Source organism: Notolepis coatsorum (assembly GCF_963971535.1).
Source record: "Notolepis coatsorum genome assembly, chromosome: 10".
In the NCBI taxonomy this organism is placed as follows: Eukaryota; Metazoa; Chordata; class Actinopteri; order Aulopiformes; family Paralepididae; genus Notolepis; species Notolepis coatsorum.
Window position 1 is genome coordinate 102,444,707 of NC_140174.1, and position 26,582 is coordinate 102,471,288.

At 45.9% G+C, this 26,582-nt stretch overlaps 1 protein-coding gene across 1 annotated transcript in view; it reads right to left on the reverse strand.

Annotated features, from left to right (window-relative positions):
- The window catches only part of LOC311235661 (adhesion G-protein coupled receptor V1-like), a gene marked incomplete at both ends in the record, with an annotated part of 226,226 nt that overhangs the window by 148,415 nt on the left and 51,229 nt on the right, over window positions 1-26,582 (reverse strand). The window contains 9 exons of the mRNA XM_084323125.1: window positions 3,584-3,827; window positions 4,020-4,385; window positions 4,496-4,635; window positions 5,459-5,539; window positions 6,302-6,431; window positions 6,759-6,955; window positions 7,538-7,718; window positions 8,357-8,536; window positions 23,429-23,802. Of these exons, the coding sequence (XP_084179251.1) occupies window positions 3,584-3,827; window positions 4,020-4,385; window positions 4,496-4,635; window positions 5,459-5,539; window positions 6,302-6,431; window positions 6,759-6,955; window positions 7,538-7,718; window positions 8,357-8,536; window positions 23,429-23,802 (1,893 nt within the window). The remainder of the gene's footprint in view (window positions 1-3,583; window positions 3,828-4,019; window positions 4,386-4,495; window positions 4,636-5,458; window positions 5,540-6,301; window positions 6,432-6,758; window positions 6,956-7,537; window positions 7,719-8,356; window positions 8,537-23,428; window positions 23,803-26,582) is intronic.

Here is a 26,582-nt window from a genome sequence, read left to right on the forward strand (position 1 = left end):
CCCACCTTTTCCAATGATCAGAAAAATTCATCTAATGCATTAAAGGATTGGTCTAAGAATACAGGTGTAAATGACCTATGGCGATCACTCAACCCAACGACCCGAAAGTACTCTTGTCGATCTGCAAGACACAACACATTCTCCAGAATAAATTATGTTTTTGCATCCCCTAGACTATTTGATAACTATGACGTGGAAATGGTACCCAATGCACAATCAGATCACTGTTATTTACTCCTAAAAGGATCATTTGGTATACTGTCATCCCGAGCCCCAAGATGGCGATTTAACTCGATATTGCTGAAAAACAAGGAATTCATTACACAATTCAAATAAGGTCTTGTTGAATTCCTGCTGGAGAATGCGCAATCGGTACAGAACCCCAGAATATTATGGATGTCGGTAAAGGGATTTATCAAGGATTTCTTTTCCTCTAAAATACGCAAGAATCGTTGTTCAAAACTGGCAGAGCTGGAAACGCTTTACTCTACGTTATTTTCTTCTTTACAATACAACTACTCGGTTCGATTGGAATCTCAAATTAATGTGTTAAAAAAAGAGATTAATGCCATTTTAAAACAACAATCTGAAGTTCAAATACGTAGCACAAGACAACAGTATTACTTTCATGGTTCTAAACCAAGTCACCTACTAGCTATGCAGATACGAGCCAACGCAAAATGTGCAGATATCCCTACTATTAAGGCACAGCAAGGACTTGTTACAGACCCTAAAAAAATCAACAAGACATTCAAAAAGTTTTACTCCAACTTGTACAAATCAGAAACGGCCTTCGATCAAAACAAAATGGACATATATCTTAATCAAATTAACCTTCCTAAACTATCAGAGGATGACGCTAAACAGTTAGAAACACCCGTGGGAGGCTACGTGGCGCAGTGGGCAAGGCGCTCGCAACGAATGCTGGAGACTAGGCTCGAACAGGATGCCTCCTGTTCGAGCCCCGCTCTCCACATTGCTTTCAGTTTAGCTGGTCGTCCACAGTAATACACATTGGCCGTATTACGGGGAGGGAAACTGAAGGATGGGGATCGGGCGTTGTGGACAGCAACTCCTACAGGTTGGTTGGTGCGCCTGCGCAGTAGAATCAAGAAGCGACGGGGGCGGGGCCCCTCCAAAGCCCAGACCCCCGACGCTGAAAGATAGAGCCGCGCAGGTGAAAAGATGCGACGGCTGTTACCTCGAGTATCGGAGGGGACTCGTGCTATGTATGACTTAGTACACATTGCAGCCGGCTTGTGGGAGGCAAGAAACAACGCTCGAAGACAGGGGAGGGTTGAATTGGACGATATGAAAATTGGGATGGGAGAAAAATAGAAAATGGGAGAAAAAGTGGATAAAAAAAAAACACCCATCACACTAGATGAACTTAGGGAGGCCATATCTGAAATGCAAAGTGGTAAGGCTCCTGGAAGGGACGGTATCCCACCAGAAATGTACCTCTCATGCTGGGATGTAATTGGACCCCTATTACTTAATATGATTTTATACTCAATCAAGGAGGGGAATTTCCATAAGATCGACAATATTGCACTCATAACAGTCCTCCTTAAAAAAGACAAAGACCCCACCGATTGCTGTAGTTATAGACCCTTGAGCCTCCTCGGAACCGATATTAAGCTGTATTCCAAGGTATTAGCCATCAGAATTCAAAAGCATATGACGTCTTTAGTTCATCCTGATCAGACTGGCTTCATAAGAGGCCGCTTGATCACGGATAATATAAGACGGTTATTACATGTGCTAGATGCCAGCAAGGATGACACCCCATCTATAGCGATGCTGTCCCTGGATGCGATGAAAGCCTTTGATAGGTTGGAATGGTCTTATTTATGGGCAGTACTAGAAAGGATGGGGTTAGGAAAAGGATTCATTGATATGATAACAGTATTATACAAAGACCCATCGGCCATGATTACAACAGGTATAATCACCTCCAAAATCTTTCCGGTATCGCGCTCTTCCAGACAGGGTTGCCCTCTTAGTCCCGGACTATTCGCTTTATCATTAGAGCCTTTAGCACAATATATAAGACAATCCCAATCCATAGAACCAATCGCAATTAAGGGCACACAACATCATATTAGTTTATATGCGGACAACGTAATATTGTTCATGCAAAACCCTAACACCTCAATGCCTCATCTTGGGTCCCAGCAATTATCAGAATTCTTATTTCTGAACATACCTGTACATCCCTCTGTATTGCTGTTGAATGATGTTTTTCAGTTTGCAGCCCCTATACAGCTAAAGAGACTAGTTTTATCCGGTCTCACAGCTGCTAAAAAGCTGATAGCATCACGATGGTTTCAACCGGATAAAATGTGCCGGAAGGTATGGGTTCTTACCTATCTCGATGTGATTTATCTAGAAATATCTACAGCAAGAATTTTAGGTGTCAGTGAAACCAACATTGCAATCTGGTTAGAAGTGGTGGAGAGAATAAAAGCTAGCATATGAATTGTAGTGCCTGGTTAAAAACGAATGAAAATGGATGGATTATCCAAGTGGGGGTCCGGGGGGGGTGAGCGAGCAAGAGCATATGTATGTATGGTATTAGATAGCAAGTATTAGGTATATATCTCGTAAACTACATTTATAATGATTCAAATGGTGATTTCATTGGATGTTTACTGTTAATGCTTGTGTGTCTAATTTGATGTTATGTTTAAAAAATTATTAAAAGAAAAAATATAAAAAAAAATAATCAATGTGGCGTGGTGCTGTTTCAATACAGTACATTGCTATGTGGTACAGTTACACCCTGTTGCCTGTACCATCTAGTTCAGGGAAGATTATTCTATATTTATTTCACATTTTAGATTCATTACTTAGATTATGTACTGTGTGTACATCGTGTACATGTACATCGTGTCCCATATGTTACTTTATGTTTATATTAGATCTTTTTTATATACACCGTGGGAAGGGGGAAACGCAATTGAATTTCTCTGTATGTCTTGCACACTACGAGAAGTGACAATAAAGCTGAGTTTGAATTTGACTTATATTTTATTATATATTAAAAAGAATTAGGAAAGAAAAAAAATATATATATAAAAAATACATATTCAAATTTTAAAGGATTTATTCAGTGAAATAATGTTCAGTATCTTACTCTGCCTCTCCTGCTCTCCCTCCATGAGGTGGACACTAATCAGCAGCTCAGTGATGTATTGTTTAGTATCTTACTCTGCCTCTCCTGCTCTCCCTCCATGAGGTGGACACTAATCAGCAGCTCAGTGATGTATTGTTTAGTATCTTACTCGGCCTCTCCTGCTCTCCCTCCATGAGGTGGACACTAATCAGCAGCTCAGTGATGTATTGTTTAGTATCTTACTCGGCCTCTCCTGCTCTCCCTCCATGAGGTGGACACTAATCAGTAGCTCAGTGATGTATTGTTCAGTATCTTACTCGGCCTCTCCTGCTCTCCCTCCATGAGGTGGACACTAATCAGTAGCTCAGTGATGTATTGTTTAGTATCTTACTCGGCCTCTCCTGCTCTCCCTCCATGAGGTGGACACTAATCAGAAGCTCAGTAATGTATTGTTTAGTATCTTACTCGGCCTCTCCTGCTCTCCCTCCATGAGGTGGACACTAATCAGCTCCACAAACACGGACTCGTCTCTCTCTGGATCCTCATCGTCCAGAACGTGGAGGGTGATGTTCGCCTCGCTTTGGTTGGCTGAAAACACCACAGACTCCAGGATAGGGACAAAGTCCCGGCCCTCGGTGGCTCGGCCCAGCCCGGGAGTCCTATATGGGGCCAGATCCGCCTCGCTCAATGTCCTGTAGGTCACACGCACCTATAGGCCAAAAGGAGTCACTTCATGTTACATCAATAGGGAAATCTAGTGAACATGACAAACCAGATATAGGAACTGACTAACTAGTTTAATTCAAAGATAAAGAAACGGGAAAAAGAAAGGTAAATAAAAAAATATTAATAATAAACTATTGTTTTCTGATTTGTTCAAGAGAGGAATCTAGATCCATACTTGTCCCATCAGGCCTCTGTTTCGAAGGATGGTGAGGGTGACGGTGGAGTCGGCCTCTGGCAGGCGGACTGGCCGGGTGAGCTCCGAGAATACGAACAGGCCATAGGGGTCGTCGCTGGCCAGCAGGGTCAGAGTGGCGGCGGTGCGGACGCCCAGGCGCCCATGGGAGACGCTGACCAGGGTCACGTTGAAGCTTTTGTCCAGCTCTGGCACCTCATCCTGGGACACCCTGATGACGACGTCCGCCTTGGTCTGGCCCACCCCGAAACTGACGTTCCCAGACCGGCTGAGGAGTTCCCCCTCGGAACTTGGTTCGGCCTCCCAGTACACAGTCACATTGGAGAGGTCGCCGAAGGACCGGTCCACCTAGGAGAGGATGACAGGGGGGGATCCAACATGATAACATACCTCATATTGTAATATACACATATACAAATTCCAGTTGCCATTTTCCACCTACACTGTGTGGGACCCACCTGGAAGACCACAGAGCTGTGTCCGTCCTCTGGTTCAGTCCCGCTGATGCGCAGGGATTCTGGACTGAACTGGAACACTCCGTGGGCGTCATCGGACGCGGCGATGGTCACCGTCATGTGGGCGGCAGCTCCCAAGCTGGCTACAATCAACATGAGTGAGATGATCTTGCATTAATTATTTTAGTGCTAGATTCTAGTTCCGCTATTTGAAAAGAAAGAGGAACACACTGCTGTGATGGTCAGAGAAGCACAACCTTAGTATCATTCAATCAAGATAATGGACCATATGGTAATAATATATGGTAATAATCATAATTCATCATAACATGCTCCTCCGCATCACTACCGGCATCCGACGGACGTCCAACCAAGGTAATCGGACCAAAATGGCAGCCTGCGCGCTGTTTGAGTCCAAGCCTAACAAACAGCAAGCTCTGGGCCGTCTGTGACATTCAACCACTTACCACTGCTGAACCTCTTCCACGGAGAGGCTGTTTGCCTTTCCCACATCACTCTCTCTGGGCGCCGCAGTGCTCAGTGGCCCCATTGCAATGTAAATAGCATAAACAAGCAGGTACCCACACGTGCACGCTCGCTTGCCACACAGACACGTGCACACATGCAGCACACACGCATACCGCATGTCACTTCAGGGGGGTTTTAACAACCCTTCAGGGGGTGTATGAGTGCATGGGTTTGGCAGAGGTACAGTAATGCGATGGGTTGGAATGCACACCGACTTAAACGATCAGGAAGGGGAGGCTACTGGGAAAAGGGATTAGGCAGACGACTGGCATGGGAGCGGGTTGAAGCATGGGGCCAACCCAAACCTAAACTCAACAGATCTAACGAGTCAGAATTTTAACCGATGGCAATGCCAAGTGAAAATTATAGGGATAGGGATGAAGGCCATGATGGATGGGGGGGGGGGAGGTGGAGTCGGGGGTGACAGGTGAGACTTACCACGATGGTGATAGGATGGAAGCAGGAAGTCAGAGTCACTCTCCCCACTACCACTTCCTTCACCACGCAGGAAGTGATCCACTGGTGGATCAGATCAGACACCAAGAGCACATCACACGACACACCAGAGCCAGAGGAGATCACAGTAGATCACCCCAGAGGAGTGGGGATCACGGGACAAACAGGAAGGTAGGCAGGAAGCACACGGGAGCACGGCACACAGGGACACAACAAGGGCAGGACAGAACACGGTTCAGATCTACATTGTGGGGAAAGTACTGAGGGGTTTCTAGTGAAGGTATATTGAGTTAGAGATCCCTATATAGATGATTCCATGTAATTGTATATGTCTATGCTGTCCTCAATTCCAACCAATTGAAGATCTTACAGCATGCACCTTCAAAGGAACACGCCAACATTAGGGGAAATGCCTTTACCATCTTCTCCAGAGTCAGACAAGAAGATAGATGCCAATTCCTTCTCTGTGCATTCAGTAGAGCGATATCTGGCTGCAAGCTAGCCTAGCTTAGCACAAATGAACGGAAGTGGATACGGACCACTAGCCTAGTTTAAAACTTTGAGAGAGGTGTTTTTGACCAACTGCTAGGCTAGTGGTCCGTATCCGCTTCCATTAATTTGTGCTAAGCTAGGCTAGCTTGTAGCCGGATAGCTTTCTTTCTACTGAACGCACAGAGGAAATTGGCATCTATCTTCTTGTCTGACTCTGGAATAGATGGTATATTTCCTATAATGTCGGCGTGTTCCTTTAAGATTCTAAATTAATCATATGGTAAGAGTGCCTTTGGACTTCTTTCCTCTTCTTGGACGGAAGTGGATTCTTACCTCCTCCATCGGGGTTGAAGAGTTCTATTCTGAACAGCTTGTCAAGCTCAGGCACCGGGTTGTCTACAATGGTCACAATGATGAACTTTAACCTCTCCCCTGGCAAGAAGTCCAGCATGCCCTCCGAACCCTGGACCACACGGGAATAAGAATCAGTGAGAACTGGTCAGAAAATAAACAAAATATCGACGTGGGAAGACCCTACTTTCACAGTTAGTATTGGATATATACAGGGAGAACAAAACCTTTGATTAGATCATATGAGACACTGATATTCTGTCCATTACTTATTATTCCATTAATATGGGTGGCCTTACACAGCAGAAATGTTTTATAGAGCATTTTACTAGAGTACAAAACTCAGTGGTTTATTATCTTTGTCGTTGGAGGGAATTATAGGCACAAATATTACGAAATATTGCATATAATCCACTGAACTAGATGGAAAAAAAGTGACCTCATAGTCCTCTGGGCTTGAGGCTGTGAAGGGGGTCGTCCTGTATCCCACCATGACCCTTCCCAGAAGGCCCTGGGCCCTGGCCACCAGCAGACGGACGTCTCCGTCCTCCTCGTTAACAGTGATGTGGGCGGGCTCTAACGCTGCAGGGATCATCCCCTCCTCTGGCGGGCTAGTGGGCTGGAACTGCAGCAGGCCTGAGAGACGGGGAGGATGGGGGAGGAGGGGGAGGAGGAGGGAGGAGGAGGGAGGAGGAGGAGGAGGGTGAGGAGGGGGGAGGAGGGCGAGGAGGGGGGGCGGTTAACGAGATGGGGTGGTGAAGAGGGGAGAGCGGAGGAGAGAGAAGGGTGATGATTGTAGACAAGATGGAGGTAAAGATACGTGAAAGGAGAGAGAGGTAGGGAGGGCGGGAGTAGGAGAGCAGGGGAGGAATGGAGGAGGTTGGTTGGTTGGTAAATTAATGGAGAGAAGAGATGAGTCGAATATAAAAGAGAGAGAGAGAAAAGAAGGAGAGGGAGGAGGAGGATGATGTAACAATAGTATTCATACTGAGCTGAGCCGATAAGCTACTTATCATACAATAAAGCCTAACAACATGGATCCGATACCAGCATTTATAACTGTATGAATGGCCATTCAGGTTGGCTAGAAGAGTCCTTGAAAAGGGTATGAACAGTAACAGTGTGTGTGTGTGTGTGTGTGTGTGTGTGTGTGCGCGACTGTGGGTGTGTGTGCGTGTGCGTGAGTGTGCGTGCGTGCGTGCGTGTCTCAGTCAGTACCATAGGGGTGGTCACTAGCTGTGACGGTGACGGTGTTGATGGAGCTGTCAGGGTCGATGCTAGCTCCGCTGGAGGGGGTGGAGCCTGACTTCCCGTCAGCTGACTCAGCCGACACCAGCGTGACCTGGAAGGACTCGGCCAGCTCTGGGAGGCTGTCATCCAACACCAGCAGGTTCAACACCTGCCAGGAGAAGCACAGAGAGGATTGTTGTTGGTGTGGTCGCCCCCCTAATACGCCTAGTCTAATCTAGTGCTAATCTACGAACAGATGCCTTGCAATCTCTATTTCATCCACTGAAAGATTGAATCATCTCACACTATTGCCTTAATTTGATGGGTTTTGCAAGCTTTGTTTTTCTTGTTTGTTTGTTTGTTTGTTTGTTTGTTTGTTTTACTACAGACTCAACTCAACCCGTACAAGCCTAATCAAAACAGTCGACACCTGTTGAAGCATTACTGAAATTATATACGCACTCACCACTAGGTGGCGGTAGGTGTCAAGAAACACTGACATGTGGAAAGACACATGAGATGACAGTGAGGGATGAACCATAACTTAATTTGACTTAAGCTAAACTGTCACAGTGTAATCATGCCCTTTATGCTCCTCAACATCATGCCCTCAGCATCATCTCTCTCTCACTCTCTCTGTGTCTCTCACTCTTGAGCTGTTTCTCTCTCTCTCTCTATCTCTCTCTCTCTATGTATTTCACTCTCTGTGTCTCTCACTCTTGCTGTTTCTCTCACTCTTGCTGTTTCTCTCTCTCTCTCAAACACACACACACACACATCCCGACACACACACACACACACACGCACCTCGGAGCGCTGTCCAGGCATGAAGGTCACGGCTCCGGTGGCGTTCTCAAAGTCCTGATAGGCGGGTGTGTCTGTGTCCGGGGCGTCTAGGCGGGTGACCGTGTAGTTGACATAGACGAGGTCCAGAGCCCCCCGCGTGCGCTCTATCACACAGGAGATAGTGGAGCCCTCCTCCGTCGTCTAGGAGGGGAAAGGAGAGAGAGAGAGAGCAAAGAATGTTGGATACGGCTGGCCTCTGAGGAGTGCCCATGTGGAATTCTCGACAATCTCCTCGCCAAGGTTGGTGGTGAGCACTGCTTTAATGTAACATATCAGCGTAAACTCCCGCACAGGGTAACCCGCTGGGAAAAGTTATCAAATGCAACTTAAAAGATAAATGTTTGAAAAACGAGAAAGTGTAGTACGTCAACACTGCAGAGTCTTTCTCTTTGTCATATATGGTCCACTCTCCGCTGCTCGAGACGACCTTACGTTACACATACGTGTACTATACCTCCAACCGTCAGCCCCCTCAATTCCTGCACAGTCATGGTCAGATTTGGAGAGAGAGAGCATCTGGTAGCCCACAGTAGGAGATGGAACGCTACCTCTGATGGAATGCCATCTACCACCTGTTGCGGTAGACGGATGGGGTGGAATTCTAGAACGCCCACTAATGGAACTCCTGCTCCCGTTCCATAGGAATGCCCTCTGAGCCGCATCCCCTGCCTTGACAGCTGTCGCTCTGCCTGCGTGGGGGGGGGGGCATAGGTGAGGCCGCGTGTCCAATCTAACTAAAGAGAGGGAGCGTGCTCCTACTTCAGCCAGGCGTGAAAGGCGGATCAAATATGCAGGAGGACAGGCTTACGTTACATGTCTTTCTAGGTAACAGAATATATATATATACGTTTTCACTCCGGAGACATTGTTGACAAATGCCATTGTATTAGTGGTTATATACACATTTGAGCCTTATTTAGATGATGTTGAATGTTAGCTAACCGATGGCTGGCTACTGCATTGTGCTTTTGGCAATTCTGCCTCCTAATTAAGACTGTAGTCAGTCAGAGTGCTATGATATTGTTCACAAGCAATATCAGTCCCTCCCAACTCTCACCAGAAGAGCTATTATATCAATTTAGGAAACAGTTCAGATATTTTTTGTAACTAGCAAAGATAGAAAAGATAACATTTAGACATGCTCTAGTCATGGATTTGAACACTGCTTTCACTGCCATAAATATGCGCCTCTCATATAATTATGCACACTACAGGAGGTGTAGTAGACCAACATAAAGTAGTTCCTTCATTGGGTAATACATTACAAAGTCAAGTCAAGTCAAGTCAATTTAATTTATATAGCACATTTCCAAGCAGCGGCAGCTGGCACCAAAGTGCTTCACAGGCAGGTTGATAAAAAACAAAATAATACGATGCAAGATATAAAATTAAAAACACAGTAAAACAATTAATGTAATAAAAACAGGTAGGACACAGTAAAACAAAGAGGATAGAAGGGCCAGAGGTGTAGTGGTGATTAAGTGGGGGGGAAGGCCAGGGAGAACAGGTAGGTTTTTAAAAGTGATTTCAAAACCTGCATGGTCTGGGCGGCCCGTATGTTGAGGGGGAGGCTGTTCCACAATCTAGGCGCTGCGGTGGAGAAGGCTCTGTCTCCCCTAGTCTTGAGCCTAGTTCTAGGCACCACCAATAACAGCTGGTCAGCTGATCTGAGGGATCAGTGGGGGGTGTGGCGGTGCAAGAGCTCAGATAGATAGGGAGGAGCCGTGCCATTTAGTGATTTAAAAACATTTAGGGCTAATTTAAAATCTATTCTAAAGCGAACAGGCAGCCAGTGGAGCGAGGCCAGAACTGGGCTGATGTGCTCATGTTTTTTTGTTTTGGTGAGGAGGCGCGTGGCTGTGTTCTGCACCAGTTGTAGGCGGCGAAGCAGGGATTTGTCGATGCCTGTGTAGAGGGCATTGCAATTAGTGGTCTGCAAGGGCCTTGAAATGAAGCCCATACCCAGCCCGAGCCCGTGAACTTCAGGCCCTGCCCGAAAATAAGCCCGACTGTAAATAATATTTTAGGCCCTAGCCCGCGTGAAAACCCGATTTTTTTTAATTATTTATTATTAAAAAAAATTGTATTTATTTAAAATATTCGAAACACGGTTTTATATGAACTTAATAAATAAACAAAAACGAAAATGTTCAATAGCTACCTAAATAACAGATAGTGAAAACGAAAGAAACATTAATATATATATTATAACATATAGCCAAAATTTTTTTTATTTTTTTGTTTTAAATATTCTAAACACTGTTTATATATTAACTTAATAAATAAACTAAAACGAAAATGTCCAATAGGTCTAACTAAATAACACATATGCTGAAAACTAACAACCATTATATAGCCTTTTTTCGCAAATTCTATTTCCCAGCGCGAGTCAGCCTCGTAAAACTCGTAATTTGAAGGCTATATGGAATCTTCTTTGACACACACACACACACACACACACACACACGACGCAATAGCCTACTCAGTCACTGTACAAACAAACAGAAAACATAAATCAGATTTCGAGCAGAGCAACATTTATATAATGAAAGCGCAACAGAACAGGGCAGCAGCGACGTCACCCCACACACCAGCAAATAATAATAATCAAACTCACCACTTCGCTGTGTTGATGTCAGCAAGGCGTTGAACAACGTTAACAACGTTAACATCCAAGAACAAATTAAAACATTCGCCAACTGGCTATATTCCAACTTCAACCTATGCCGCTTCGGTCTGGTTAATTTGTTCATCATCCACCTGAGCCGCGTGCTCCCCTCGAGTTATCCCTGCAGGCTGCGGAGGGAGACATCCAAATGTTTCCAAAAATGCAACTTTCCCTTGACTATTTTATCTGTTAACCTATACATCTTGACTCCTCAGACACGAGGCTTTCACGCTCTGATGACAGCACTACGTTACGCGAAAATGAAACAGAAACTTAAGGTTATCCTATAACCCTAGTTATATGAGTATAGCGAGCGGAAAAAAATAAAAAAATAAAAATACGCAATAAAAATTTTTTTTTTTAAAGAGGGCACTGCCCGGCCCGGCCGAGCCCGAATTATTTATTTAAAAACAAAGCCCTACCCAGCCCGAACCCGTCGGGTCGGGTAGGGCCCCGTCGGGCTTGGGCAAGGTTGCAGCGCACTAATTGCAATAGTCAAGACGAGTGGTGACAAAGGCATGTATCACCGTCTCTAGGTTACTTTGGGAGAGGTATGCCTTTGTCTTCGCCAGGAGTCTGAGGTGGTAAAAACTGTTTTTGACTACGGCGCTGACCTGTTTATCGAATAAAAAATTGCTGTCGAAGATGACCCCGAGGTTCCTGACAGAGGTGGAAAACAATGACCTCAGTTTTCCCTTCATTTAGTGTCAGGGAGTTTTCAGACATCCAGCACTTGATCTCTGCCAGGCAGTCAAGTAGTGGTTGTATTGATGTTTTCCCTCTGATGGGGAGCTGATGGTCTGCTTTACTGATCTATAAAGCTGGCCTGCAGAGTATGCTGTCCTCTGGCCTGATCTGCGTGCTTGGTGGCATGGGCAGGCAAGACACGGCCAGGTTGCAGAGCATGTCCAGGGTGGAGAGTAGGGTCATTGGGTGTCACCAGGTGCCGGCTGCTTAGTGGTGTGAAGATCTCATCCTGAGCATTAAGGCCCAGCGCAACCTCAATGACCCTGCTCACTACACAACACATCCTCAATGACCCTCCTCACTACACAACACATCCTCAATGACCCTCCTCACTACACAACACATCCTCAATGACCCTTCTCACTACACAACACATCCTCACTCAATGACCCTCCTCACTACACAACACATCCTCAATGACCCTGCTCACTACACAACACATCCTCAATGACCCTCCTCACTACACAACACATCCTCAATGACCCTGCTCACTACACAACACATCCTCAATGACCCTCCTCACTACTGAGAGAAAACGGGTGTTCTGGGGGTGTTTTTCAATGTATGTGATGTATAGATTGGGGGGAGATGACCACAGCTAAAAGGGGCCGGGTCAGAGAGGTCGAAATGAGCAGGAGGTGGTTCAGAGCGAGCAGGAGTCACTGAATAGCAGCACACTGCCAGCGAGAGAATGTTTTGAATTCCGATCCAGAACACATTGACACAGCGAGTGTGGGCCCAGAGAGCAGGGCGGAGAGAGGTTCATCTTAATGAAACAGTAATGAAACGTTTTGAAATGTGTGAAAGGTTATTAGCAGTTGTCATGACAGCGCGGCACATGACAACCAGAAAGGGGTGGGCCGTCGTTGCTATGACAAAGATCCTATAAAGCTGACAGTGGTTCCGGGTAGGGCAGACTAAAATCTGACTGAGACTAAGAGGGAAGAAACCAGAAGAGACTCTCTCCTCTCATCACGGAGAGGGGGGGGGGGGGAATGACACATCATCATTAGCTTCGGCTAACGCGAGGAGGGTTTAGGCTAAAGACCAGGCCTGACCACCATTGGACTGAATAGCAGGAGGACGATAGACTGAACACACCGAAAGATCATTAGAATAGACTTTTCAAGGACAATACAATCTGTTAACATCTGAGCTGAGGCTTCTGTTTATATCAATAAACAACGCTTCTCCTTGTAAGGTATTACGCTGTGTCAAAGTGTCGAATTCTTACGAAGGTGGAGAATTATTATGGTTTGCGGATCACACTAACGGGGAGAGATAAGGATTGTATCAGCCAGTATATGAGACGTCAGGATCATTAAAATTACACAACGCAGAGGAATTGGATGGAGAGAAGATAACACAAGAAGACGTGATACTGGCCAGATTGATCAGAATCTAACAGTTGGTGCCGTTTGCCGGATTTGCAAGAGATAAGAACAACGGAAAAAGACTTTTTCAATAATGGGACTACAGTGAACGACAGTCATCGTGTGTGGGAGAATCATGATCGAAGCAAGGCCGGCCAGCCCTGAGAGAGTGTGCCGAGTCGAGCGGTCAGGAGGCGAACCAGCGCTGTAGGAGAAACAGCGCTCAGGGGAAAGATGTGAGTTCATTGTGCACACACGGTTGTTTTGATCTTTTAAGCCAAATAAAAACGAACAGATAGTGCATCCGTAAATAAGTAGCGACAGAGAAGCCAGCTGTAATAATATGAGCAGAGAGCCATGGTGTTTTGAAAATCGAGGGTGTTATCTACTGAATGAAAAACAAATGGGGCCGGGGTTTTGGGAGTGTAAATGCGAGATGAGGAGGGGGGTGGGTACCTGAACCAGAATGGAAAATTGTTATCGCGGGATTGTTATGACAAGACTGTCGCCTGAGACGGCCCACCTTAAACTGGTCGATGTGGTCTCAAGACGGCCGGAATTTGTCGTGGCGGGAGGAAAGTTGATCGGGTGTTTACCTTAAAGTGTGTATTATGTCCGATAAGCAAGAGTTTAGTCCGGGAGAAGCGTCCCCTGATATGGATATGAAAGAGAGAAAAACAGCGGTGTTTAGGCCTTGGAAGGAAGGGCAGCGGCCGTTTGTTTGAGAGAGTAGCCATTTGCACCGAGACAAGATGGCCGTGAGACACGAGGAGATAACAACAGATAAGAGTCAGAGAGTGACGTCAGCTAAAATACTCTAGACTGAGTTTGCCACCATCTAGGGGGGACAGTGAGATAATGCAGGCACATTTTTGAATATAGGTCTGTACTACCATCTAGTGGCGGAGTGGGAGAGTGATTCAAGTTAGAGAATCTACTGGAGCACAGAGAGTGGATCTATTATAATAATAATATTGATATACAGGTTAATTAAATAGAGTTTAATCATACAATGGATTAAATAAGAATTGCACAGAGAGAGGAGGTGCAGTTAATACCATAGTCCCCTCCAAACTCATAGCCAAGCTCAGGGACCTGGGCTTGAACTATGACCTCTGCCAGTGGGTCTTGGACTTCCTGACGGGCAGACCCCAGGTGGTGAGAGCAGGCAACTGCACCTCCTCATCCATCACCCTCAACATAGGGGCCCCCCAGGGCTGTGTTCTGAGTCCCCTCCTCTACTCCCTGTACACACACGACTGTGTGGCTCAGCGGAGTAGCAACACAATCATCAAATTTCCTGACGACACAGTGGTGGTGGGCCTGATCTCTGCAAACGACGAGAGGGCCTACCTGGAAGAGGTCAAGGTCCTGGCGGGATGGTGCCAGGAAAACAGCCTCTCCCTGAACGTCAGCAAAACAAAGGAGATGATTGTGGACTTCAGGAGGTCGGGGGTCAAGGACTACAGCCCCCTCAGCATCGACGGGGCACCGGTTGAGAGAGTGAACAGCTTTAAGTACCTCGGAACCTACATATCCGAGGACTTGACATGGACCACACACATTGACAGTGTTGTGAAGAAGGCACGACAACGCCTCTACTTCCTCAGGCGCCTAAGGAAGTTCCAAGTCAGTCAGAAGATCCTTAAGAACTTCTACTCATGTACAATAGAGAGCATCCTGACTGGCAACATCACCTCCTGGTTTGGGAATAGCACTGCACAAGACCGAAGCAGACTACAAAGAGTGACACGTTCAGCCGAACGCACAATTGGAGGGGGCTCCCCACCCTCCAGAACATTTACAACAAGCGGTGCAGGGGCAAGGCTAAGAGAATCATTAAGGACTCCAGTCACCCGAACAACTGCCTCTTTGAACTGCTGCGGTCAGGCAAGCGATACCGGAGTCTCAAGGCGAGCACAGAAAGACCCAGAAGAAGCTTCTATCCCCAGGCCATCAGGCTGCTCAACGAACAATGAACACTACACAACAACCATCAAACGCACATAGCACACACATCCACACGCACACACTCACTTTAAACAAACACACTGTAGCACCCACTCCCCACACTTTATAGCACACACTCACTTTAAACAAACACACTGTAGCACCCACTCCCCACACTTTATATTTATTGATAAAGGATTGCACTACAACTCGTACACCTTACTGTAAATTGTACCTAAATTGTACCTCATCCCATTTCTGCTTTGCACTATATAGTATTGTATATTAGTACACTGCATAGTATTGTATATTATATGGTAACTCAGTTACGTCTATTCTGCTTCGAACATTGTACATATGTCTATACTGAACACTGTGACCTCATTTTCTACTTCTAATTTACATGCTATACTATGTTATTTGATACTTATCTTGTCTAGCACAGTCTCTGGAGCGTAACAGTAAGAAGCATTTTGTATAAAAGTATTCTGTACTTCTGTATGACAACTATTAAAGAAACTTGAAACTTGAAACTATTTGAATGGGTTAATTATGGAATAAAGAGGGAGTTTGAATTCTAGTGGGGCTTTCTCACACCTAATAAATAGGCAGAGTCTTCAGACGACACGTCACCAGAAAGAACTGGCGCGCGCTGGGGGTCACCCGTGGGACGAAGAGATAGAGTTGCGCGGAGTGGGTATCGGTTAGCTGCTGGTGTCACTACGGAAGACGACAAACAGGGAACCGCCCTGTAGGACAGATAATAGGTGTGGAGAAGGTCATAGACTAATAGAAAACACAAGGGTCGAGTGTACAGAAAACTGCTGGTGTTGTTTTCTGCTTTTAGGGTCTGGAGATGTCCGACCGCGTTGGAGACGACCAGGAGACAGACTGGAGGAGGAGGAAGCAGCAAGGGCCAGGCACCGCAGCCTGGTACACAGATCATCCACGACGAGAGAGAGGAGACGGCGGCGGTGGGAGAGCAGATGTGAAGAAGACAGCCAGAGCACTGAGGCCGTAGCAGACCAGGGGAGACATTTTTGCCTAGGGGACCGCGCCCTGGAACGGGGACCAGCTCAGGAAAGGAGCCGTCGCTGAAAGGGGCCCTTGCCCTAGGAGACGGGACCGGCCCAAGATGGGGGGTACTGTAAGAGGGAAGGGAGCGCTCTGATTTGACGTGGGGTGTACCTAAGTAGGGGAGCCAAAGGGTTTAGGTGTGTTGTCTGAAGTTGCAAATCTGTGTTTTTCTCTGTCTCTCTCTCTCTCTCTCTCCTCCCTGACCGTTGTTTATCCTTTCTGGTTTAGGTGTGATGCGTGTAATGGAAAACAATAAGGCAAACAGCAGACGGAGGGGCCCTAATTGTTATGAGTCTTTTTTTGGGGTATAATTAATTGAAAAACCAAGTAGTCTGTTGATTCTGAAGGTTGATTAAGAATCAAAGGGGGGAATGAGAGAAAACGGGTGTTCTGGGGGTGTTTTTCAATGTATGTGATGTATATATTGGGGGGAGATGACCACAGCTAAAAGGGGCCGGGTCAGAGAGGTCGAAATGAGCAGGAAGTAGTTCAGAGCGAGCAGGCGTCACTGAATAGCAGCACACTGCCAGCGAGAGAATTTTTGAATTCCGATCCAGAACACATTGATAAGAGCGAGTGTGGGTCCAGAGAACAGGGCGGAGAGAGGTTCATCTTAATGAAACAGTAATGAAACGTTTTGAAATGTGTGAAAGGTTATTAGCAGTTGTCATAACAGCGCGGCACATGACAACCAGAAATGGGTGGGCCATCGTTGCTATGACGAAGATCCTATAAAGCTGACAGTGGTTCCGGGTAGGGCAGACTAAAATCTGACTGAGACTAAGAGGGAAGAAACCAGAAGAGACTCTCTCCTCTCATCACGGAGAGGGGGGGGGGGGGGGATGACACATCATCATTAGCTTTGGCTAACGTGAGGAGGGTTTAGGCTAAAGACCAGGCCTGACCACCATTGGACTGAATAGCAGGAGGACGATAGACTGAACACACCGAAAGATCATTAGAATAGACTTTTCAAGGACAATACAATCTGTTAACATCTGAGCTGAGGCTTCTGTTTATATCAATAAACAACGCTTCTCCTTGTAAGGTATTACGCTGTGTCAAAGTGTCGAATTCTTACGAAGGTGGAGAATTATTATGGTTTGCGGATCGCACTAACGGGGAGAGATAAGGATTGTATCAGCCAGTATATGAGACGTCAGGATCATTAAAATTACACAACGCAGAGGAATTGGATGGAGAGAGGATAACACAAGAAGACGTGATACTGGCCAGATTGATCAGAATCTAACACTACACAACACATCCTCAATGACCCTGCTCACTACACAACACATCCTCAATGACCCTGCTCACTACACAACACATCCTCAATGACCCTCCTCACTACACAACACATCCTCAATGACCCTCCTCACTACACAACACATCCTCAATGACCCTCCTCACTACACAACACATCCTCAATGACCCTGCTCACTACACAACACATACTCAATGACCCTGCTCACTACACAACACATCCTCAATGACCCTGCTCACTACACAACACATCCTCAATGACCCTGCTCACTACACAACACATCCTCAATGACCCTGCTCACTACACAACACATCCTCAATGACCCTGCTCACTACACAACACATCCTCAATGACCCTGCTCACTACACAACACATCCTCAATGACCCTCCTCACTACACATCACATCCTCAATGACCCTCCTCACTACACAACACATCCTCAATGACCCTCCTCACTACACAACACATCCTCAATGACCCTGCTCACTACACAACACATCCTCAATGACCCTGCTCACTACACAACACATCCTCAATGACCCTGCTCACTACACAACACATCCTCAATGACCCTGCTCACTACACAACACATACTCAATGACCCTGCTCACTACACAACACATCCTCAATGGCCCTGCTCACTACACAACACATCCTCAATGACCCTGCTCACTCACAACACAACACATCCTCAATGACCCTGCTCACTACACAACACATCCTCAATGACCCTGCTCACTACACAACACATCCTCAATGACCCTGCTCACTACACAACACATCCTCAATGACCCTGCTCACTACACAACACATCCTCAATGACCCTGCTCACTACACAACACATCCTCAATGACCCTTCTCACTACACAACACATCCTCAATGACCCTGCTCACAACACAACACATCCTCAATGACCCTGCTCACTACACAACACATCCTCAATGACCCTGCTCACTACACAACACATCCTCAATGACCCTGCTCACTACACAACACATCCTCAATGACCCTGCTCACTAGAGCTGCCGTGGTATTGATGTTTTCCTTACCGCACACATTTGCAAAATATTTCCTACCGCCGCGGTAATAACCGCACACACACACACAAAAAAAAAAGTTTGAATGCATTTTTTTTGTAGTCTACTCTTTATATAGCATATAGCCTGCCTCTAGTCTAAATGTCTATCTTTAGAGGATGACTTTGCAGCATGAATATTGTTTGGGATTCGGCATGCACGCATTCGTTATTAAAAGTGAAACACGGATTCGAAGTCTCCCCTCGGTGTCGCGCCCGCCGGTTACCCCCCGACCCTTTCTTCTTCTTATTATTATAACGTTACTACTTATGATTACAAAGGCATTCGATTTGTGGCATTAACGTTAGTATAGTTACACGTTCGTATTTACCGGACCACATAGCAAGGCAAGCGTTACTCAATTAATATCTAAGTTCCTTTCTTTGCTCAGAGCGTGCCGAGTTGTACCCATTCTGCGGTCTGTTAATAAAGTTTTCAATCAGACAAGTGTATAGAACGAAGGGCTTTTATTATAACATTTCGTTGCAGTAAAATCATTATGCCTCGTTCCCTGAGGAGCGACGGCGTCGGTAATCCACTCCGGTCTCCGGTGGGAGCTAACGTACTATTAGCCGTGTTGTGATGGCTGAGATTCAGGAAGTAAAAGCACTGCAAGATGCTCCAAGCATGTGACGCGTATCTCTTCTGACCAATCAGTGGTCTGCAGTGTTTCATGTGACTTTTCTGGTACCCAATAGGGTCGCTTGGAATCTCGACAGAGAAGTAGGGTATATCTGCAGAGCCGCAAGCCCAACGAGAGCGTAATAATAATAATAATATAATAAAAAACAGCGGTGATGCCGGTATTCAGCCCAACGCTGCGGTGGGCATGATGTAACAGCGATACCGCGGTAATACCGATACCGCGGCAGCTCTACTGCTCACTACACAACACATCCTCAATGACCCTGCTCACTACACAACACATCCTCAATGACCCTCCTCACTACACATCACATCCTCAATGACCCTGCTCACTACACAACACATCCTCAATGACCCTGCTCACTACACAACACATACTCAATGACCCTGCTCACTACACAACACATCCTCAATGACCCTGCTCACTACACAACACATCCTCAATGACCCTGCTCACTACACAACACATCCTCAATGACCCTGCTCACTACACAACACATCCTCAATGACCCTCCTTACTACACAACACATCCTCAATGACCCTGCTCACTACACAACACATCCTCAATGACCCTGCTCACTACACAACACATCCTCAATGACCCTCCTCACTACACAACACATCCTCAATGACCCTGCTCACAACACAACACATCCTCAATGACCCTGCTCACTACACAACACATCCTCAATGACCCTGCTCACTACACAACACATCCTCAATGACCCTGCTCACTACACAACACATCCTCAATGACCCTGCTCACTACACAACACATCCTCAATGACCCTGCTCACTACACAACACATCCTCAATGACCCTGCTCACAACACAACACATCCTCAATGACCCTCCTCACTACACAACACATCCTCAATGACCCTCCTCACTACACAACACATCCTCAATGACCCTGCTCACTACACAACACATCCTCAATGACCCTGCTCACTACACAACACATCCTCAATGACCCTGCTCACTACACAACACATCCTCAATGACCCTGCTCACTACACAACACATACTCAATGACCCTGCTCACTACACAACACATCCTCAATGGCCCTGCTCACTACACAACACATCCTCAATGACCCTGCTCACTCACAACACAACACATCCTCAATGACCCTGCTCACTACACAACACATCCTCAATGACCCTGCTCACTACACAACACATCCTCAATGACCCTGCTCACTACACAACACATCCTCAATGACCCTGCTCACTACACAACACATCCTCAATGACCCTGCTCACTACACAACACATCCTCAATGACCCTTCTCACTACACAACACATCCTCAATGACCCTGCTCACAACACAACACATCCTCAATGACCCTGCTCACTACACAACACATCCTCAATGACCCTGCTCACTACACAACACATCCTCAATGACCCTGCTCACTACACAACACATCCTCAATGACCCTGCTCACTAGAGCTGCCGTGGTATTGATGTTTTCCTTACCGCACACATTTGCAAAATATTTCCTACCGCCGCGGTAATAACCGCACACACACACACAAAAAAAAAAGTTTGAATGCATTTTTTTTGTAGTCTACTCTTTATATAGCATATAGCCTGCCTCTAGTCTAAATGTCTATCTTTAGAGGATGACTTTGCAGCATGAATATTGTTTGGGATTCGGCATGCACGCATTCGTTATTAAAAGTGAAACACGGATTCGAAGTCTCCCCTCGGTGTCGCGCCCGCCGGTTACCCCCCGACCCTTTCTTCTTCTTATTATTATAACGTTACTACTTATGATTACAAAGGCATTCGATTTGTGGCATTAACGTTAGTATAGTTACACGTTCGTATTTACCGGACCACATAGCAAGGCAAGCGTTACTCAATTAATATCTAAGTTCCTTTCTTTGCTCAGAGCGTGCCGAGTTGTACCCATTCTGCGGTCTGTTAATAAAGTTTTCAATCAGACAAGTGTATAGAACGAAGGGCTTTTATTATAACATTTCGTTGCAGTAAAATCATTATGCCTCGTTCCCTGAGGAGCGACGGCGTCGGTAATCCACTCCGGTCTCCGGTGGGAGCTAACGTACTATTAGCCGTGTTGTGATGGCTGAGATTCAGGAAGTAAAAGCACTGCAAGATGCTCCAAGCATGTGACGCGTATCTCTTCTGACCAATCAGTGGTCTGCAGTGTTTCATGTGACTTTTCTGGTACCCAATAGGGTCGCTTGGAATCTCGACAGAGAAGTAGGGTATATCTGCAGAGCCGCAAGCCCAACGAGAGCGTAATAATAATAATAATATAATAAAAAACAGCGGTGATGCCGGTATTCAGCCCAACGCTGCGGTGGGCATGATGTAACAGCGATACCGCGGTAATACCGATACCGCGGCAGCTCTACTGCTCACTACACAACACATCCTCAATGACCCTGCTCACTACACAACACATCCTCAATGACCCTCCTCACTACACATCACATCCTCAATGACCCTGCTCACTACACAACACATCCTCAATGACCCTGCTCACTACACAACACATACTCAATGACCCTGCTCACTACACAACACATCCTCAATGACCCTGCTCACTACACAACACATCCTCAATGACCCTGCTCACTACACAACACATCCTCAATGACCCTGCTCACTACACAACACATCCTCAATGACCCTCCTTACTACACAACACATCCTCAATGACCCTGCTCACTACACAACACATCCTCAATGACCCTGCTCACTACACAACACATCCTCAATGACCCTCCTCACTACACAACACATCCTCAATGACCCTGCTCACAACACAACACATCCTCAATGACCCTGCTCACTACACAACACATCCTCAATGACCCTGCTCACTACACAACACATCCTCAATGACCCTGCTCACTACACAACACATACTCAATGACCCTGCTCACTACACAACACATCCTCAATGACCCTCCTCACTACACAACACATCCTCAATGACCCTGCTCACAACACAACACATCCTCAATGACCCTGCTCACTACACAACACATCCTCAATGACCCTGCTCACTACACAACACATCCTCAATGACCCTGCTCACTACACAACACATCCTCAATGACCCTGCTCACTACACAACACATCCTCAATGACCCTCCTTACTACACAACACATCCTCAATGACCCTGCTCACTACACAACACATCCTCAATGACCCTCCTCACTACACAACACATCCTCAATGACCCTGCTCACAACACAACACATCCTCAATGACCCTGCTCACTACACAACACATCCTCAATGACCCTGCTCACTACACAACACATCCTCAATGACCCTCCTCACTACACAACACATCCTCAATGACCCTGCTCACAACACAACACATCCTCAATGACCCTGCTCACTACACAACACATCCTCAATGACCCTCCTCACTACACAACACATCCTCAATGACCCTGCTCACTACACAACACATCCTCAATGACCCTGCTCACAACACAACACATCCTCAATGACCCTGCTCACTACACAACACATCCTCAATGACCCTCCTCACTACACAACACATCCTCAATGACCCTCCTCACTACACAACACATCCTCAATGACCCTCCTCACTACACAACACATCCTCAATGACCCTGCTCACAACACAACACATCCTCAATGACCCTGCTCACTACACAACACATCCTCAATGACCCTCCTCACTACACAACACATCCTCAATGACCCTGCTCACTACACAACACATCCTCAATGACCCTCCTCACTACACAACACATCCTCAATGACCCTGCTCACTACACAACACATCCTCAATGACCTGCTCAGCCACTACAGCTTCCAACAATGGAAGGTTCCTGAGAAGAACAATGGAAACAGACAGAATTTGCAAGTCTTTTGTTCCCTCAGCAATCACTGTTAAATGAAATGACTGAACAACATATGATCTAACAGTAGTTTTTCTAGGGCTATGTGCAATGCTAATCTTTCTGCAATAATCGGTACGGTGCAATATATTTGTGTGTTTTTATATTATGTTAGGGGACTGCATATAGGGGATTACATACATTTGTATTAGTATCTGTTCCTGTGATTGTTTGCCTTTTTACTTTTTGCCCTTTGACCACTGGAATTCCCCCATTTGGGATAGTAAAGTTTACCTTTACCTTTACAGGAGTAGTAGCTGTCAGTTCAGTATGTTGTTAAGCCTATACATCCTCTGCATGCCGTCGACGTACCTCAGGTATGCAGGCGCCAGTGAACCCAAAGAACCCGTTGGCGTTGTCGCTCTTCATGACCCGCAGTGTGGCGGTGGGCCGGGGGAGGGGGAGGCGCGCTCCACCGTGCACCGCCACCAGCTGGAGGTAGAACACCTCCTCCGCCTCCTCCTCCACGTCGTCCCGCACCTCCACCACAAAGGACTTCTCCTTCTCCTCCTGGCGGTACCGCAGGTAGCCGGAGATGTTGCGCAGGTCCGCCTTGGCGGGCTGGGTGTGGAGCTCGTGGATCTGGCTGCGGTTCAGCTTGGCGCCGTACAGACGCACGTCCTGCAGGAGGCCCGTGTACCGCTGCTCGCCCGCAGGGTCTGATCCGATGAACACCGGAGCGGGTCCTGGGATGGGCGTGATAATGGTGAGCGTATACAGCATATCAAATGTCAGTCGCATATCAGTGATATCAGATATATCAGTGACATTTACTGTGAAAGCTCTTCAAGTTGTTGGATAGACAAAAATAGTCAAATGCATGGTATTTGCTACTGTATCAGAATAGATAAAACACCGGCCTAAAGTGTGTAGGTAGTGTGTTTGGGTCATCATTGATAAGCCACCAGAGCGGTTCTCGTTATCGGTTATCAAATGTCGGTGGCGAACTGAAAATCATTGCCGACCCCTCACACCCTGGATATAACCTGTCCCAACCTCTCCCCTCTGGTAGGCCCTACAGACCCCTCACACCCTGGACACAATCTGTCCCAACCTCTCCCCTCTGGTAGGCCCTACAGACCCCTCACACCCTGGATATAACCTGTCCCAACCTCTCCCCTCTGGTAGGCCCTACAGACCCCTCACACCCTGGACACAATCTGTCCCAACCTCTCCCCTCTGGTAGGCCCTACAGACCCCTCACACCCTGGACACAATCTGTCCTGTGGTGGAATATATTATCATGTCATTATGGATCTGTGTTGAGATATCGTTTTATCATTTTACAGCTTGACTGGTTCACTGTGGCCAGCTATGTAATGTGTGTGTGTAAGAGACACACACGATAATCTCCCCAGCCAGCCAGAGCAAGGTTGTTATTACTTCCCGTAGCTGGGAACCATTTTTATTTACTTTCATCTGATTATGAACTGAGCATTTTCTTGTATGGCCATATGAGGGAATAAATCTATCTCATTTTTATTCAACTTTGGACTCAGAAAATTGTTATTTGCTCACATTATATTATAAACTTCCACGACAGTCCCAACTGCTCCCCTCTGGTAGGCCCTACAGACCACTCACACCCTGGATATAACCTGTCCCAACTGCTCCCCTCTGGTAGGCCCTACAGACCCCTCACACCCTGGATATAACCTGTCCCAACTGCTCCCCTCTGGTAGGCCCTACAGACCCCTCACACCCTGGACATATGTCCCAACTTCTCCCCTCTGGTAGACGCTACAGACCCCTCACACCCTGGACACAATCTGTCCCAACTTCTCCCTTCTGGTAGGCCCAGACACAGGAACAGTTTCTCCCCCCTTGCCATCACACTCATGGACAGTTCACTCACTGTGGCACTGAGTCGGTCACGTGATAACATGTCAAGCTAGTTAACATGATGTTACCAGGTAGGTTATATGATATATATGTCAGAGGTCACATGGTCATAACTAGTTGTAATTTTTTTTTATCTGAATGTGTCCTCTATTCACATTCTCAGTACGGTTTTGCTGATTGATTGATTGATTGATTGAAAATGTTATTAACAGATTGCAGAATGGGTACAATACAGTACAGCTCAATACACACAATTGTTAAGGGGATGCAGACTAGAGAAATACGTTCCTCTTGTTTACATCAGGGTCCCAATTTTCAATTCATCATAATGAGGGGGAATAATTATTAACATATATTATCTGTTTTGTGATGTCATAATTATACTCTGTTAACAGTACTCTTGTTTGTTGATGTTGTTTGCCTTCCTTTTTGTTAGCTGGTTGCACGTTTCAAGTTTGAATGAATACAAAGTAAAAGAGAAATCGATAGAAGTAATTCAACTTTATATAACCATATAACCAGAACCCTCTATTATCCCCCCCCCCCCCCAGTGATGTTAATATATGATTACAGGATTCAAGACAGCTAATTCTGGGTTAGCTAGATGTGATGAACATGTAACGCTAATATTATTAGGCCACAAAACATTATAGCTTGTGCGAGCCACGGGTAATGTTAGGTTGGCTGATTGTCTTGGTGTCGCTGCCAAGGATGTGGCTAACGTTATTGTTGATTTGTTTCACTTTTTGTAACATAGCTGTCTTGCTGGATTTGTCTTGAGATGTCATGAAATGGAATTCAGGAATGAAGACGAGCACTTCTCCTTGTCATTAACATCACTATGTTTACTTTACACTTGATTGGTGTGAAAGCAGCTGCAGTCAAATGTTAGGGTATTAATTACTTTGTTATCACGTTACAAACTGTTACATTTGAGCAGCAATGTTTGCTAGTTATAACTTCTCTGTTTACTTTAGCTAACAAATCAATTTAGGCCCCCATAAAGATTCTGGCTAGCCTTCCCAATCCTCAACCTCCTATGTGAGAGGGAGAGAGAGAGGGAGAGAGTACAAGATTATTGTACCGGATCTCCTCTCTGGTAAACAAGAATACCCTGAAGACTCTAACAGGAGCAGTCATTCAAGGGTACTACGACTATGCTTGCACCTCATGGTACCAAAGCACCTCAATGGCACTAAAAACAAGATTACAAATAGGGGTGTACGATATTGATTTTTTGACCCCGATATCGATACCTATAACTTTCTGCTCCTCAAGGTCGATACCGATAACCGATATATATATATATTTATTGTATTATAATAAAAAAAAAATTGTATGTATATTCCTGTAGTTTTGACCTAACCAGATTTATCATGACATGAGCGTTACTACTATGAACAAAACAAAGCCAAGAGAACAGTTTTTACTCTTCAAATAAAGTGACTATATTTATTTTTCCAAATAAATAAATTTGAGTCAATCACAAAATTCACAATCCGTCAATGTCATTAACAATGTGTTTCCCTGAACAATGAGTGAACTAAAAACAACAGGTATTGTGCTTTGTCAGTAGGGATGGGTACCGTTCACATTTGAACCAATACGGTACCGGTACCGGTAC